At 32.2% G+C, this 17349-nt stretch overlaps 1 protein-coding gene across 1 annotated transcript; it reads left to right on the plus strand.

Annotated features, from left to right (window-relative positions):
• The first annotated feature begins 1688 nt into the window (after positions 1-1688).
• On the plus strand, positions 1689-13031 carry LOC101213530 (3-oxoacyl-[acyl-carrier-protein] synthase II, chloroplastic). Its single transcript, XM_004144004.3, has 14 exons — positions 1689-2436; positions 3315-3520; positions 3611-3814; positions 4126-4236; positions 4369-4464; positions 5371-5416; positions 5504-5583; positions 6014-6082; positions 6349-6433; positions 10974-11128; positions 11210-11290; positions 11846-11905; positions 12032-12195; positions 12718-13031. The coding sequence occupies exons 1-13, from the start codon at positions 2049-2051 to the stop codon at positions 12146-12148; spliced, it is 1698 nt and encodes a 565-aa protein (XP_004144052.1). The 5' UTR covers positions 1689-2048; the 3' UTR covers positions 12149-12195; positions 12718-13031.
• The last annotated feature ends 4318 nt before the right edge of the window (positions 13032-17349 follow it).

Below are 17349 nucleotides of genomic sequence, written 5' to 3' on the forward strand. Positions count from 1 at the left end.
ACTGCATCGAATCGCAAAATGCAAAAAAAAAACTCATATGAAACCGAATCGAACCACACATTTGTGTCAAATCGAATCAAACTCGAACTGCATACGCGGTTCAGTTTCAATTCAATTTAATTTTCAGAGGATCTCATGACACAAAAACATCAAGTTCAACAAAATTTGCATTTATGTTTTAAATCTCGGACCACCAAAGCATTGAGTTCTATAAAATTGTCTCTTCTATTTTAAATCTCAGTAGATCTCGGGTCAACATATTTAACCGAATTTTAGAAACAAAACCTTTAGGAACATTTATTTAAATTTCTTTAATTTATTCTTAAATGAAGTGGTTTGGTTAGGTTTTATAATTAGTTTAAAACACTAAATCGAACCGATCACATAAGAAGCAGGTTCAACATTACATAAATTGCATGCAGTCCATTTCAGTTCAGTTTGCTTTGATTTGTCAAATCGGTTCGATTTTCAAAAATTTTATGAACAGGTTAATTGTTATTTTTCTCAACTCATATGCTACATGCAATTTATCTACATACAATCTTTTTTTGATTAATTGAGGTTTTTTTTTCATTTCCCTTGATTTTTTTGTCTTCATATTTTTTTTTTGGGAGCATTTTTTTTTTGCAATTTTGTAAAGTTTATTTTATAACTATGTTGTACTTAATTATATTTTTTTAGTTTATTTTCTCTTGTCATCGTTGTTATTACCTATATGTGATTTTTTTTTGTTATACTCAGTGTAAGTAAATGATGGAGAGTCCGAAAAGTGTGAGAAATTTAGAGCTTATTTGGTAGAGAATCTAGATTTTATGTTTTAAAATTTAGATTTTGTGATCCAAATATTACAAATTTTGAATATAATTTTTTTTATGTTTTAATTGTATAAAGAATTTAAATTTTATATTTTAAAAAACAAAATTATATTAAATACATTTAAGATACTCATAAATACATTCTCTCATGTTATAAATATAATATGTATTATAAATTATATAATAATAATTATATAAATTTATAGATTAAATTACAAATTATAAAATATAGTATAACTACACTTTAATCTTTTTGGTTTGATAAAATGGTAACGTTTATAGGGGTATTTATGAAAGTTGTCAAATCATAACGATTATATATGAATTTTTTTTATATAAACTAAACTCAAACTTTCTATAAACCGTTCGGACTAAAATTACAATTTAACCAATTTTTTAAATGAAACACATTTAAACATTTTTTAAAAACTATAATCCAAAATTTGAATATGTCCGCATACACGAAAACATTTTTGTTTTCGGATTCTCTACAATTCATGTCCTAAGTTTTGAAGGAAAATTAAAATAAAAATAGTTTTTAATTTCAGTTTATTTGATTCAAATATGTTAATTATGTTGGTGTAATATGATAAATAATGTAGCTTTTAAAATAGATTTTAAAACTTAATTCAATGACACTTGTTCTTGTGGACGAAAGGTCTCACCTTCAAATTTCCATCATAGCATTTATTCCAATACCTTTGCAAAAAAATTTTTGTAAGCTTTTAAAATTAAAATCTAATAAATAAAAAAAAGTGTAAGAAGGGAAAAATATATGAGGAGAGAGAATGTGATAATTTTAATTTTGTAAAAGAAGAAAAAAAGAAAAAAAGAAAAAAAGAAAAAAGGCTTTTAGGCTGAGCCAGAGACTCTTCCCTTTCCACCAATTGTAGAGAGAGAGAAAATAGAAAAAGAAAAAAAAGAAAGGAAGGAAATATAGAGAGAGAGAAAGAAGAAAGAGCACTTGTCCATTCTCTTCCTCATCACACAGACTCAGATTTTGCTTCAACCTCATACTTGGCACTTCTCTTCTTCTTTCTTCAGCAACAATACTTTCATCATCATCAAAATCATCATCAAAATCAATCAACAAATTCCCCAATGCAACTTCCTTCAATCAATCTCTCACTCACAACAACGCATCAATCTCTCTAACAATCTTCCTTCTCCTCCTCTTCCTCTTCTTCTTCATCTTCATCTTCATCTTCCTCCCCCTCCTCCTCCTCCTCCTCCATGGCTTCCTTACCCGTCTCTTCCCCTTTCTGTACTTGGCTTGTAGCCGCTTGCATGTCCGCTACTTGCTTCAAAGACCATTCCCTCAATGCTTCATCCATCCCTCATTCTTCCTCCTCCTCCTCCTCCTCCTCTTCCAAGAGATCGATATCCACCTCTAGACGGAAACACTCTTTCTCTAAATGTTTTAGTATTACTTCTCAATTCAATACTGGATTGGTTTCCTCTTCACCTCGATTCAATATTCACGACCTTCTCCTCGACGATTACTACTCTAACTCTACTACTTATCCTCTACAATACAATCCTTTCTCTTTACTTTTTCCACCTACCTCTCTTCCTCTTCACAGCCGCCGCCGGAGACGTACGAATCGGGCTTTACGTTCAGGTGATTCATTCTGTTTTTTTGAATCTGTTTCCGCCTTTTCGTTTTTACTTCGAAATGGAACTGGAAATGGAACAGAATCTTTGATTTATTTAATTGCTGTCTTGGAGGAGGGAGTGATTGGATTAATTAAGGTAGTTCTTGGTGAGAATCTTGCTTTTTGGTTTGATTCAGATTTATTTTCTGCTTTCTTTTTTTCGAGTTCATCGGGAGATAATGAGTGTGTTGAATTAAGTTGCATTTATGTTTTTCCACCGCTGCTGAATCTATTAATTACGTTGCTATGGTGTAATCTTTGTTATTTTTGTTTCTGACTCAACTCTTCATGCCCATGCCCATACCTATTCCTTTTTATTTATTTATTTTATTTATTCTTTTTAAAAAAATGTTTTATTTTGAGTCACACGAAGTGTTGTCTTTTGCAATGTTTCATTTTGGTGATTGTCATGCAGTGTTATCTTTCTCTCTACCATTTAGAGATCTTGGTTTATGCAAATTTTCATTTCTCAAAAACTGGCTTTATTATATTTTTGAGTTGTTTCAACCCAAAAAACCTATATTCTTTTGGGTTGTGTGAACACATGATTAATTTGTCCTCAACATAAACAGTCTTGTTAAACTCAGCTTGGCCATTAACTAATTCTGGAGTTTGTATATGATATCTATCATCAATGCGTTGAAGCCTGTGGTCGTTACTGCAAGTATGAAGTTTCCATGATCTTTAAAAGTTGGTTTGAATTCTGCACATCGTTTAGATATGTTCTGTTGGGTTCTGAATTCCTTGGACATGAAAAATTTTGTTTTGTAAAAACAGGGCAGTGTAAAAAACAGAAAGAACACTGAGCCTGGTTATTGTTTTGTCATTTTATTTAAAACTCCAGGTGAGACTGTCGCTATAGCTGTTCATCCAGCTGAAGAGGTGGGAAGCAAAAAGAAACACCATACAAAACAAAGAAGAGTAGTTGTCACTGGGATGGGTGTGGTGACGCCTTTGGGGCATGATCTTGACGTCTTCTACAAGAATTTGCTTGAGGGTGTCAGCGGAATTAGTGAAATAGAGGCGTTTGATTGCTCACAGTTTCCCACAGTAAATATACCTTCTTGTAGCAAGTTCTTGAAACTGGTGTGATCTGTTTGCAGTTCGTCTGTCTGAATTCTAATTTTTTTTTTTCTTCAGAGAATTGCTGGAGAGATTAAAACTTTCTCTACTGATGGATGGGTTGCACCAAAATTCTCTAAGCGGATGGATAAATTCATGCTTTACATGCTTATTGCTGGCAAGAAAGCCCTAGAGGATGGTGGATTTACAAAAGAGCTTGCAGAAGAGTTGGATAAAACTAAATGTGGAGTACTGATTGGTTCAGCAATGGGAGGCATGAAGGTAATTCCTATATCGATACCTGGGGAGTTGTTTGGAGAGTAATATTACCAATCTGCGATTTCTACCTCCCTCACATTGGAAAAAAGATTACTTGTAAATTGTAACCTTAAAGTTTCAGTGTCTTGATTCTTCTACTTATGACTTCTACTAATATGCATAACAATCAGCAAAATGAAACATTTCCTTTTTTGTATTAATTTATTGTTTCTTTTTAATTGCCAATGTGCTACTTTGATTTTTTTTTTTTTTCATTTATCACTTTTATTGTTATTATTTATCAAAACTTCTTCCGATTTTCTTATATTGAATAGGTCTTTAATGATGCAATTGAAGCGTTGCGAATTTCATACAAGAAGATGAATCCTTTTTGTGTTCCATTTGCAACGACAAACATGGGGTCTGCCATGCTAGCTATGGATCTGGTTAGTGAATCCTTTTATGGACATGGTAAATTAGGAAAGAAAAAAGAAAAGAAAAAAGAGAAGAAACTCTTATAAGGTGTTGGAGCTATTGATTCTTAACATTACTGTGAAATAGTTATTTTGAAAATGTAGGGATGGATGGGCCCAAACTATTCAATTTCTACTGCTTGTGCTACGAGCAACTTTTGCATACTAAATGCTGCTAATCACATAATTAGAGGCGAAGCTGTAAGTAATCACTTTCTTAGAAACTAAAGAGTGGATTTATCTAGTTTCCATCCTTTTCTCTTTCTCTTCGTATACAACTCACTTGATTACTTGTGTTTTTACCGTAGTTTTTCCAGTATCCCAACAAGGCTATTACCTGATTAAAGTGCTTTTCAATATATGTATTTTTTTTCTTGTGAAGTTTGACTATATAACGAAGTATGTCTGAAAATTTAAAAAACACTTTCAAGTGCCTTGGAGGAAGGTAGTTGATAGGCTCTGAAGAGTATTTGGAAAATATGGGAGATTACAGATTACTGCATGCTTGAAGGGCTTCAAGCTCTACAAGCCAAGGTGTAGAGTAGAAACACTGTAGTCCTACCAAATTTACAGCACACAGTTCTCCTCTCTTCCTTTCTTTCTCTACCTGCATGCTGAAAACCTCTTGTTTGTTCTTTTTTAACTATCTACATATAATGTAGGCTATCATTTGTTCTTTTTTAACTATCTACATATACATTTGTTCTTTTTTAACTATCTACATATAATATAGGCTATCATTCCCTTGTATCCAAAACAGTCCTTACTTAGCAGAATATGACCTTTGCTATTATTCACTCTCCTACATAAACAAGCAAATGAGTAGCTGGCTTTCATATGCAAATGAGTACTTCTTCCCCAAAAAAAGTGCTTACTAGACAAGTGTTTCATGTTAGTACCCTAAACAGTTTTCCCAAGTCAACCAAAATGTTCCATGTGCTTATTCTATTCTTGTTGCATGTAAGAATAATATTCTGGTAGCTATATATTTTAATAAAGAAGTTTAAATGGAGACACAAGCTTAGTTTTAGAAAAAAGTAATATAGAAAAGCAACAATTTAAATGTCAGAGTTGTTGCTATAGTATCTGATTTGTTTTCATATGCAGGATGTAATGCTCTGCGGAGGATCAGATGCAGCAATCATACCCATTGGTATTTTTCTATTTATTATGTTAATCAAGTTCAACTCTTTTTGCCTGAGATATTTGATGTGAATCTATTTAATTTTACTGTTGCTAGGTTTGGGAGGTTTTGTTGCTTGCAATACACTTTCTCAAAGAAACAGTGATCCTACCAAAGCTTCACGGCCTTGGGATATTGTAATGTCAGCTTCATTTTTTTTTTAATTTTTTACTCTGATTATCTGAATCATAGTTTTTCAGTTAACAAAAACTTTGCCTATGAATAAATAAAATATCAGCAATGAAGATGGAATATCTTAAACCTGGGTTAATTTTCTTATCTAAAAATCTTAATTTTAACTTGCAAAAAGGTGGAATAAGGAGTTACAGGACTTGGTATTTTTTCGTCATAGGAAAATATAATAATTTCTGTTTTTTGTGGTTCTATATGTTGTGTCTCTGAAGAATGAACAAAACAGAAGTAGAATGGTGTATATACTTTCTTGGAACATTAGAACTTTCTTACATAAAGCATTGGTCAAAAGTCGCCCATACTTGGTTTCTGAAATCATAAACCTGATGTGCTTGTTATTTCCATTTTGATGCTTAACATCTTTGTTTTATACAGAATCGTGATGGATTTGTCATGGGGGAGGGAGCTGGAGTTTTGCTTCTAGAAGAATTGGAGCACGCGAAGGTATGGTCAGTGTTATTTTTGTAACTATCATATATCATTTCATATGGATCTTTTTCCCTCAGCCTCTAGTTTAATGAAGAGCAACTCCACATATTTTACTGGAGCATCCTCCTGTCCAAGGCTTTGCAGCACTATTCATCTTTGCCTCATTTTATTTTTTTCAACGTCATCTCATTCATAATGTTTCGTAATATTTGTGAACTTTATGCCTCTTTTTGTGTAAAATATCTTAGATAATTTGTTATTTCCTGATTCCACAATTGCAGCAACGAGGAGCCCAAATCTATGCAGAATTTCTTGGTGGAAGCTTCACTTGCGATGCATATCATGTGACAGAACCACACCCTGATGGTAATCCTCTATCATTAAACAATAAATTGGTGGATTCATTTTTTTCAATTTTTTGAATATTATTTATTTTTTATTACTATGTTTAGTTCGTCAACTATGGGGTGGGGAATATAGACCGCTTCCTTAACTAGTTGAGCTTGCTTAAGTTGGCAAAATTAATTGGAATATTTTTACAGTTTTAAATTATGGAATTCCACCACGTTGAAGGATCCTTATTATTTTCCCCAAGCAGTTCACTTTTCTACGATATAATATGGTACTGGGCTCCATGATCTTCTAAAAAAATTGTTAGAATCTATACAGGAGCATGCGAGGAAGTCTTTTATTATTTGTAATTGAAGGTAATTTTCAAATGAACTATTAAGTTTGAGAGAAAAAAGAGTCCATCATTAAGGATTTAATTTTTAACTCCATTGTTAATCAACATCAATATGATATGTAAATCTTAAATAATAATGATATTGAAATCTTATAAATACGATTAAGCATTTTTTTTACTTGAGTATGTAAAATTTACTTCAACTTCAATGGTAAAGAGAATAAAAATATGTTTAAGATACATACATCTTCTTGCTTTCTGATATAACTTTGGCAACTTTTTAAATTATGATAGACATTTTTTTTGAGTGATTGGATATGGAGCAGAATGCATAGAATTTAAACTAAATTTTGGTGGTTATATGAGAAATTTTCTGTACCACATTTCGTGGGAGTAGAGTATCAGACTATTTATTTATTATGGACTAGAGAGTTACCATTGAGTTATTGTGTTGTTTTTCCTTCTCGCAAAGAATTTTTCTGTTCCTCTCAAACTTGAAGCCTAGATCGATGTTTGGGATTGTATGTGTAAACCAGCTGCGGTGGGAGTTAACTGGTCTTGAAAAGTTTGATTGTTTTTTACCCTAAATACTTTTCATTGGATTAAACAAATATCAAATAACTGGAATTGAGTTTCTTACTAATATCATCAAATCTCCATCCAACATGTTTCATAATGTTTTAAAAAATATTAGTCGAATGATGTGTTTTTCAATTTTGGACACTACAACTTTTGGTCAATGCTGATACTACACTTTATTGTACTTCTTAACTGCGTGGTGTTTGACATTTTTTACCAATTTTTTTTTATCTTTTCCCAGAGTGATCTCAGATTTTACATTTAAAAAAGAACTGTTCAAAGGTTGTAAAGGTTTGTAAAGCATGTGGTCTGTTCTAAGGTCATAAAGCTTTGTAATGCATGTGGTCTGTTCAAAGGTCATAAAGGTTTTACTTGTAATAGCAATGACATAGATCTTTTCTACACAACACCATTCTCAACGAATATCATTATTTTTCTTGATATTTCACAGTTATGATTCTTATGATAAATGCATTCTTCTTGATTAATGAATTACGAGTTTAGTAGTGTGCAGAACCTTAACGGACTACTTATTCTAGTAGATTTATTTATGGTTTAATGGAGTTTGTAAATCATGAAAACCATTAAAGCTAACATGCAATTTCCTGAGATCAAGTATCCAAATTATTTTGTAAAGAGAGATTTATTCTTACCGAGAGAGAGACAAAGTAGAGAGCCAACTCTTAGGGTTTTGCCATTGTCGTGGAGCCTTTTGCACACATATCTGAGGCAAAATGTGATGGTTGTTCTTACGCCATTGATCACATTAGTCTGATAAAGTCATCTATGCAAGGTGCACCAGAAGAGAGGTTCATGCGAAGGTGGAAGTAATAAGATGAAGAGGTGGTGGAAGAGGAAGATTGTTTTAAGTGACAGTATGGTTGTTCATACTATGGTTGCAATAGTGACAGGCATATAACGAAGGATTGCTTTAAGTGCATGTAGATGGGCATGGAGACGGGCTTACTTTAAGTGCATGGAGACGGGCATATAATGAAGGATTGCTACCTGCAAGATGGTGCAGATACTATGGTCGCAATAGTGGACACTGCATAAGTTGCAGTGAGTGCGGACACTTTGCCTGTGGGTCCAAAGATTGGCTGTTTATCTTGCAAATTAGTGACTTGCATCGACTTCTGTTGCTTCTTGGGCTGTCTTAATCAGTTTCCTTCTCTTTTGGTCACAGTTTTTGCTGGATATGTAAAATGATCATTAATAGGACTGGGGGTAGCTTCTCAATAGACTTATCTATAGTTTTCCTTCATTGTTCTCTGGGTGTATATGTTTGAAAGAGATTTTTATCAGGGATCATTTATAAATAGATGATTAAGGAGGGAGAAAACTTCCTCCATTCATTGTTCTTAATTGTCGATCCAAGAATTTTGAATACGATGCTGGATTTGAATGGGAAAATGGGAGGGCATAAGTGAGGGAGAGACCTCCATGATTGAGCAGAAGAGAGAAGCAATCCGGTCCCTTTCTATTTGTTCTTTTCTAGGTTTTCTTTGGTGTGGATAAATGGTCATTTGTTTTCTTTATGATAATTCTATTGGAGCTGGATCACTAGAAAATAGAAAGTCTATTACAGGCTCTACCATTACAGAAAAAGTTTTAGGTGTGCAAAACGTGCTGGAGGCAGAGTTGAGTCAGACGAGGGGGGAGATGCAACAGTTTGTGGTGAATAACACAGGGAGTGTGATGAAGAAAGTTGGAGGGATTAGGATAGTGTCGGAGCTGATAAGTAACATTGCATAGTTGTGTAGGACAAAGAGAGTATGATGCAGGTTTATGTCTTTCGATCTTTTAGAGGAAGTGAGGAATGGAATAGAAGTTCGACATTTGGGAATGTGTATCTTCCATGGGGTAAATCCAATTAGGTGGCTATGAAAGTTAATTCACCACTAACAAGTTGACAGAGAAGGAACCACCAGAAGCCAACTATATGGAAGGATCTCATGGGTTGGTCCCATTAGTGTTGCACTCAATGCTAGTATGAAAAGCCCATGATCTTCTATAGCCAAACTATGTAGGTTTGTCTTTTCAGAAGACATCTTTTGCTGCTCAATTCTCAAGACTCTGATCAGCCCACTGGTAGCCATGATCTTTACGGTCTAATATAAGAATTTGATGGAAGTTAACTGATGGCACCGAGAGGGTTGGTAATTTCCAACCCTATTCTTTGATGCAGATAAAAGATGTCTTCTTAACAAGCCTCTGTGTGTTTCTTCATTAAGTTCCTTTGTAGCTCTCTCATTTGTGGACAGGCCATTTCCCTAATATGCTTTGTTATTTGATTTGACAATCCAAATACTGTAAAAAACTTCAGGTTTCCTTTTGTTCACCAGGGGCCCTGTGCTCTCTTTGGGACCTTTGGTTGTAAAGAATGAAAAAAGTTTCTGAATATTTTTCCAGAGCTGTAGCTTGAAATTTATGCTTGGTAACTTTATATTTCTCCCTCTTGCAGTAAAAAGATTCTAATTGTATATGTAATTGCTACATAGCTAACGCCCTGATCACTTGGGGAGGCTTCTTGTAACTCTTTGGTCAAGTTCCTTGGCTTTGCCCTTTGGGTACATTTCATTCTAGTATTATCCAACGAAATTTTGTCTCTATCTTGGTTCAAAACCCAAGACTTCTTTCTTTCTTTCTTTATTTATTTATGACTAAGAAACCTAGCTTCCATTGAGAAAAAAGAATTGACAAGGGCATTCAAAAAACAAGTCCACAAAAGGAGTGTTCTACAGGAAAATACTTCAATCCAAAAGAATAAAACCAAGGTGATAATTACAGAAAAGACGCATTCGATCTTATAACCTAGACACATTAGGTTCCATAAAACCTTCCCACCTCCTTCAAAGACCTCTAAAAAATCCTACACCCAAGTGATGAAACAGTGGAAAGCATTATTTTCTTTGGGCTCCTTAATTCTTGAGAAGTGCATGTATCCGCTCAAAAACTATTTTGTTACCTTTGTGAGAAGGAAAGGGCATCAAATGAATGTGTTTTTTATTGTCTGAAACCAGGGAGACCTTGAGAAAGGCGAAGTGTCTAGCGAAGGGTGTCTTTATTGCAAAGGTTGGTAACCACTTGACTTCGTGTGTTTGATCCTCAGTTGAATGAATCCCTACATGTGTTGGTTAAGAGGCCACAAAATCTTCTTTACGATTCTTTCTAGCCTAAGGTATTCTGCTTGAGCAGTAATGAGATAGAAGGCAAGTAGGGCCTAGGTTGGTCTGTTGATGTCGCACCATGACTTTCTCTTGGGAGTGCAGGTGAGATTTGAAAGAGAAATTTTTTAAAGGACAGCTCTCACTAGTGTGTTTTCTGTTTTTGGAGGTGTCTAGCATGTACATTAAGTTTGTGTAACATATGTTTGTTATACGTGTTCCTTAATCTCAGGCAGAGGTTTGCTTATCTCATTTGCTTCATGAATTTAAATCACTTTTTATATTAAATATGAACCTTTACAAAATATAAATTAAATCCTCACTTCACACAGAAATACAAATTATTCAAACCTGGATTTTATTATATATTCCTCACATAATCCAACACCAAGCATTCAAACCTCAAGTTTAATAAACCCAAATTTATTAAAATCATGATCTGGAGTTCTAACATCTTGTATTATGGTTTAAACAGGGGCTGGAGTTATTCTCTGCATGGAGAAGGCATTAGCTCAGTCTGGAATATCTAAGGAAGATGTGAATTACGTAAATGCACATGCAACATCTTCACTGGCTGAAGACGTCAAAGAATATCAAGCTCTTGTACATTGTTTTGGCAAGAACCGTGGGGTATTTAACCATCACAGACAATTCTTGCTTATATCTAACATATGAGTTTCTGCATGCTCAACATAGCAATGATTTTTGCAGTTAAGAGTGAACTCCACGAAGTCTATGGTTGGCCACTTACTAGGGGCCGCTGGTGCTGTTGAGGCTGTTGCCACCATACAGGTAAGATTTATCAAACATGATCATTGAAATTGAATAACGGAAACTCGTCAAATGTAGTTTCTTCTAACCATCACATTATCCATATCATGAACAATACATATCTGAGCTATGGAATGAAAGAAGTCAGAATTTTTCATGAGTATTCATGCTGAAGTATAGAGTGTTTCGATTCAGCCCACTTACAGTCTTTATCATAGTGCTATTTATCTGAATGCTTCAAGGGCCATTCTTTCCAAGGCTTGAATAGAAATTGGGAGAGCCTAATTGGTCCTTTTTAGTCTATCTTGTTTTGTACCACTCAGGAATTTTTTGACTTTTGAGACTATTATTATGTTTTGTTTTGCAGAGCACTAGTCTCTTTTCATTTCCAAGTTCATTCATGATATGCATTCCTGATTTTATAAATGATTTTACCTTGTCATCATGAGTATCAAAGATATTTTCACTACATCAATGAAAAATTCTTGTTTCCATTTCAAAAGAACAAAATGAGTATTAAAGATATCGTTTACATTTACATTTAAGTTGCTGATGTTAGACTACTTGCTGGTACAGGCCATAAGAACCGGCTGGATCCATCCAAATGTTAACTTAGAAAACCCAGATAAAGGAGTGGTATGTTGCTTTGTTGTGAGGATCGGTTTTTCATATTTTCATGGTCTATTGCATGATTATGGAATTTTTTTTTATTTCCTTTACCTTCTTAACATACTACTTCAATCCCAACAAAATGAACTACAGGACACAAGTATACTTGTGGGTCCAAAGAAAGAAAGATTGGAAATCAAGGTCGCTCTGTCTAACTCCTTTGGCTTTGGCGGCCACAATTCATCTATCCTATTTGCCCCCTACAAGTGAGAAACACTTCAACTGAAATGGGAGTCGTTCAGCCTTATGTGTACAAGGTACCTTATTTTCTTTCCCCTTCCCCCCTCCTTATTTTCATCTCATTCTTTGAAAGAAAGAGTATATGCTTTTTTCCCCACAAGTGGGGGGATTTGAACCTCTGAACTCATGTTGAAAGTATACCTCTAAACCACTTGAGGTATGAGAATGCAGGTTTGCAATAATGTTCAAAATTGGTTAATTTAGTGTTTTAAAAAGCCCTCCCGGGAGCGGTGAGGTTCATTTAGGGTTTAGGGTTGCCTTCAAAGGGTGAGTCTCATAAAATAAGGCGCACATCTTTTGTGATGATTAGGTTTTTCCTTCTTTATTTCACTAATAAATAAAAAATTTATTAAGCCAAAATGCAAAATTTATTGTGTTCAGGATCCCCCCCATATTCTCACTTCAACTATGTTTTCTATTCTTGCATTGTGCTTTAGAAAACACTAGGGCCAAATCAACTTCGTTTTTCTTTTCTCCTTTTGTTCTTTTCCTTTTCAATTGAGCTTTTCGTACACTGTCTGAATGTTATTGTTTTGCAGTTGCTGACTGTTGAGGGGATATTCGCCGTTGTCCATTGATCGTTTCATAAGACACACAGCAACGCAAATCGGTTGGCCATTCAATCGCTTGTGATCGAGCAGGATAAAGGCCAATGATCGTCGTCTGGGTAAACATTAGAACATTTTCCAAACCAGTTGTGTAGTACTATGTTGATTTTGACAAATTAAGCTTAGCTTCTACAGCATTGATGATAAACAAGACCCAAAAAAACAAAAAAACAAAAACAAAACCAATCCCTTTTGATCTGCAATAGATGGAACCGCTAATTGAAGAGGTGTTTTGATTGTCCTAATCTTGCATTATATAACATCTTTGAGGCTAAAACAATTCCCCTCCCCCTCCCCTCCCCCCCCCCCCCCCGGAGACCAACTCAGTTTCATATTAAGCCATTAAAAGCTTCACCTCCCCAGCAGCACCAGTCCCTTACTCAGTTTGTTTGAGTTTGACAATGGTCGTGAGAGGTGAGAATCGACTCATCAAACTTTTGAGCGTATCTGAGCTCTTTATTCATTGAGCTATGCTTGGATTAGATTATCCTTGTCCTCGTTCTTATTCATAGGTCTACTTATAATTTGTGTTCTTTAGACAAGTACTTTTAATTCTCTTCATTAGGTGCTTGTTCTTTTAAGAAAAGAGTTGATTTCGTGCTATGTTAGTTGAGTTATATATTCATTTTAACAAGTTTCCTTTTTTTTTATTAAACTACCTCAAAACAATGTATAAGTGGGGGATTCAAAAAAAAAAAAAAAAGAAAAAATTGGTCCCACATGTCTTACAATTTTAATCTAAAACTTCCCTTAAACGTGTATCTTTCAATGTAGTAGAGTTTGGTTCACTTGTTTGGCCAACTCATTGTGGCCTCCCAATGTTATTAACACCATCCCTAACTATACTTTCAACTTATTAACACTGACTTCAACAACACCATCTCTTTTGTGGGATTCACTAATTTTCTCATTCTTCTTCTTCCTTCTCTCTCTTCAGTTTTTTTCTTTCTTTCTAATTTTTCAATGGTTATTATTAGGTATTTGTACTATTAGCTATGTATAAAAAATGTTTTTGACAAAAACCTCTTGCTTCCTCTTGTTGTAACATAGCAAATAAGATGCCCTTAGGAGTGATTCTAACATGATTAAAAAACATTGTGAAACGTGTTTCCAATCCTTTAAAATTAACTTTGTTGATATGAAAATTACATTTAAGTGTAAAATTTAATACTAAATTAATTTTGAGATGTTAGAAACATATTCTTAGAGTAATTGAATGACATCCGTGATTTTAATTATTTTGAAATCATTTTAATAAATAAGTCTTCTAAATACATTGATCAAAAAGTTTCAAATAAAAAGATTTTTAGAAGAATAATATGTGATATTTTGTAAATATGACCGTTAACTCTTCCACCAATGTTGATTTTACACTTACTCTTGAGGAGCAAAAAATGAAATATTTGTGTTTGAAGTTGATTTCTATCTATTGGGTCTTTTGAAAGTCTCAGAAGTGATATTTTATGATAACAGTAAGGAAAAATTATCTTTTTAGACTTCACATTTAGGTAAATACGTGTGTTCGGTTCGTGAGTTTTTAAAATGTATCATTTTTAATCCCTAAGTTTATAAGGATAAGTCACTTAGATTTGTGAGTTTTAAAAATGTACCATTTTAGTCAAAGGTCCCAAAGGTATTTTTATTTGATTTTTTAAAAATAATGATATGGTATTTAAAATAAAAAAATAGTTTGAGTGAATATGATTTTTAGAAGTTATTCTACTAATTTAAAATATCATGATTATTTAAAATAAAAGTATAAAGTTATTTCAAGGCATCTTAAACGTATTTAAAAATTTTAGGGACTAAATTATATATCTTTTAAAATTCGAGAACTAAATGGGTCCATTTTTACAAACTTGAGAACTAATAAAAATACATTTTTAAAGCTTATGAATCAAACACATATTTTCATAACTTAAAGACTAAAATGATAATTTTTTCTAAAATTAACTAAAAAAACCAATGTGGCAATTAATAGATTGTTGAAAATGAGATAATATGATTTTCCTGTTACTTTCGTTAACAACTAGATAACACAAAAAACTTTGTTAACCCAGTTTGGTGAACCTACCTATGTCTAAAGCGCTTTTATACAAATTTTATTAAGATTCAAATGAGTTATAAATATAAACTATAAATTATCAAGCTCCCTTGTAGAAGTATAACTGATCCTATATCAAATTACTAAGTCTTCTTTAAATCTCTTATCTCGGATACATCTTGAGTTGTCTATGAAGATATCAAGCAATCTTCATATATATATATATATATATATAATATCTAAAAAGGTAATAACTTATCTTTGCAAAGATTCTTCGCGAATTGTAATTTGGAATAGAAATACTCTCAATGAAAAATACCATCTCCTTTTATGATTGAGAGAAAGATAAAAAAGAATGAAGCACTATAAACTGACAGAAGAGATGACCAATAGATTTGAATTTTCTTTCTGAAAGATAAAAGATGTTTTATAAAAGATCTTAAAGAACATCTAAAGATAAAAGATCTTTTATCTTTTTTAGATAAAAAGAAAAAAATCACTCAGGAAGACTTTTTTTTTTTTTTAATAAAGAGGTATTTTATCTTTTATTTTTGTTAAAAATGTGGGACTTTTGAAAGTATTGTGTTCTAATTGATTTCCATCACTCGGAAGCATGTAACCTAACACAATCTTTATTATTTAATTATTACATTTAGATTTAACTCTCACATTACCTTTTTCTTTTATTTAGACAAATAACTGTGAATCAATATAATTTTAATCAGTAAAGTAATAACTTGGAGTACTATAATTAAGATGATTTCTAATTGATTATGACTACAGACCAATGAAAACTAAGATGATTTCTAATTGATTATGATTATGATTATGAAGCCAAATAACCGATAATGAAGTTGAGTTGTTGATATTGTGGTTGAAGAAAAAGTTTTAAGCACTAACAATTATGGTTGAATAAGCCCAAACAAATTTTCAACCCTCTTGTTAGGTGTTTGTGTTATGCTTTAAGTGATGCACCCAACATCATAGATGTTTTCCCATCGGTAGTTGAGTTCCTAAGATGATATGATCATTCTATGCATAAACACTTAATCTCATAAATCTCTTTTTCTATTGAATTCTTCTATCCATCATCTTCTACCCTATCGTCTTCATCCACAACTTCATGAAACCAAGCCTGTACCGTTGTCTTCAATCTCTTAGTTACAACATCATCAATCCAACCCAACCCAACCCGATCTCTAAGTTCAAATAATTGAAATTTTTATGGTTTGAATTTATTCAAGGTTTCACCTAAAATACTCAAACCAACTCCAACTTATTTTTAATGGACATTTTCAAAATTAACAATAAAAAAAAAATGAAACTATTTATCAAATATAATAAAATTTATTAAATTCTCCTTTTTAAAGTTTTTTTTCCATTATTTACAAATAATATCAATCATTTTTTTTGCTTCATTTTTTAACTTTTGCTATCTTTATTTTAATTTCCAATTTATAATTTTTTTTGGATAACTTGTTTTGCAACTTCTAAAAATAATTTTTTAAAATAAACATTTCTACATTTTAAAATATAGCAAAAAAAAATTAAAACTATATACAAAATATAGAAAAATCAATCCCATTCTCTCTAATTCATTTGATTTTTTTTACTTTAATCTTAACTAATGTAAATAAAAATACTTTCATAATCTTTTACGCTTTTTAGAAAAAGATAAATAAATAAACAATTTGAGTATCATAGACAACTTAACCCAAATTTTTAATGATGGGATTACGTTGATTATTTAATAAGATTTATTTGAATTAAAAAATTAGAAAAATCCGAAGAATTGAATAAATCAAAAGAAATATTCAACCCAACCAACCAACATCACTCCTTACATGTTTCCTCAATGAACTAACAAATTGATAATCCAAGAACCATTTAAAATTGTATTTCTAACTTGAAATACTAAGATGTTAATTTAAAACTTCCAACGATCTACATACATCTCATGTTAAAATAATGGAAAGGACTTTGTCAAAGCCAATCCCTTTTTATCTCTTTTATGCCATGTCCTTTTATCTTTATGTTTTTTATAAATTTTCATTTTATATTTTATCTAGTGGACTTGACTTTTCGAGTAAAATCTTAGGTGTCTTCGTGCATTTATGTTGATAGAATGCAACTCTTTAAAATATGATGTATTTGTTCGAGGTAGAGATGTGTTACATCAATAAATTAGTTTTTTTAACGTTTATGTGAAGTGAATGTGTAAAAGAAAGACAAAATAAATTGCTACGGATAAAAACAGTTTTATCACAATGAATTACTATTATGGATTAAAAAAATGAGACGATTTACAAAATCTAGAAAAAGAATTATCAGATAAATTTAGTAAATAGTTTTAATATCTTGGTGTTTTTAAAAACTATTTAATCAAAAACTTAGAGAAAATATAAAAAAGTAAATCAAATGAAAGTAATAATTAATGCAATCAAACACTACATCATTTCAAGTTTAAAAATATTAGAATAAAACTTATTACATTATACAAATTACACAAACTTATTACA

The sequence above is a fragment of the Cucumis sativus genome, chromosome 1 (assembly GCF_000004075.3).
Source record: "Cucumis sativus cultivar 9930 chromosome 1, Cucumber_9930_V3, whole genome shotgun sequence".
Lineage (NCBI taxonomy): Eukaryota > Viridiplantae > Streptophyta > Magnoliopsida > Cucurbitales > Cucurbitaceae > Cucumis > Cucumis sativus.

Coding starts and splice junctions, on each gene's coding strand:
- LOC101213530 (XM_004144004.3), top strand. CDS start 2,049: ATGGCTTCCTTACCCGTCTCTTCCCCTTTCTGTACTTGGCTTGTAGCC. Junction 4,465..5,370: donor ACATAATTAGAGGCGAAGCT/GTAAGTAATCAC, acceptor TTTCATATGCAG/GATGTAATGCTCTGCGGAGG. Junction 5,584..6,013: donor CTTCACGGCCTTGGGATATT/GTAATGTCAGCT, acceptor TGTTTTATACAG/AATCGTGATGGATTTGTCAT.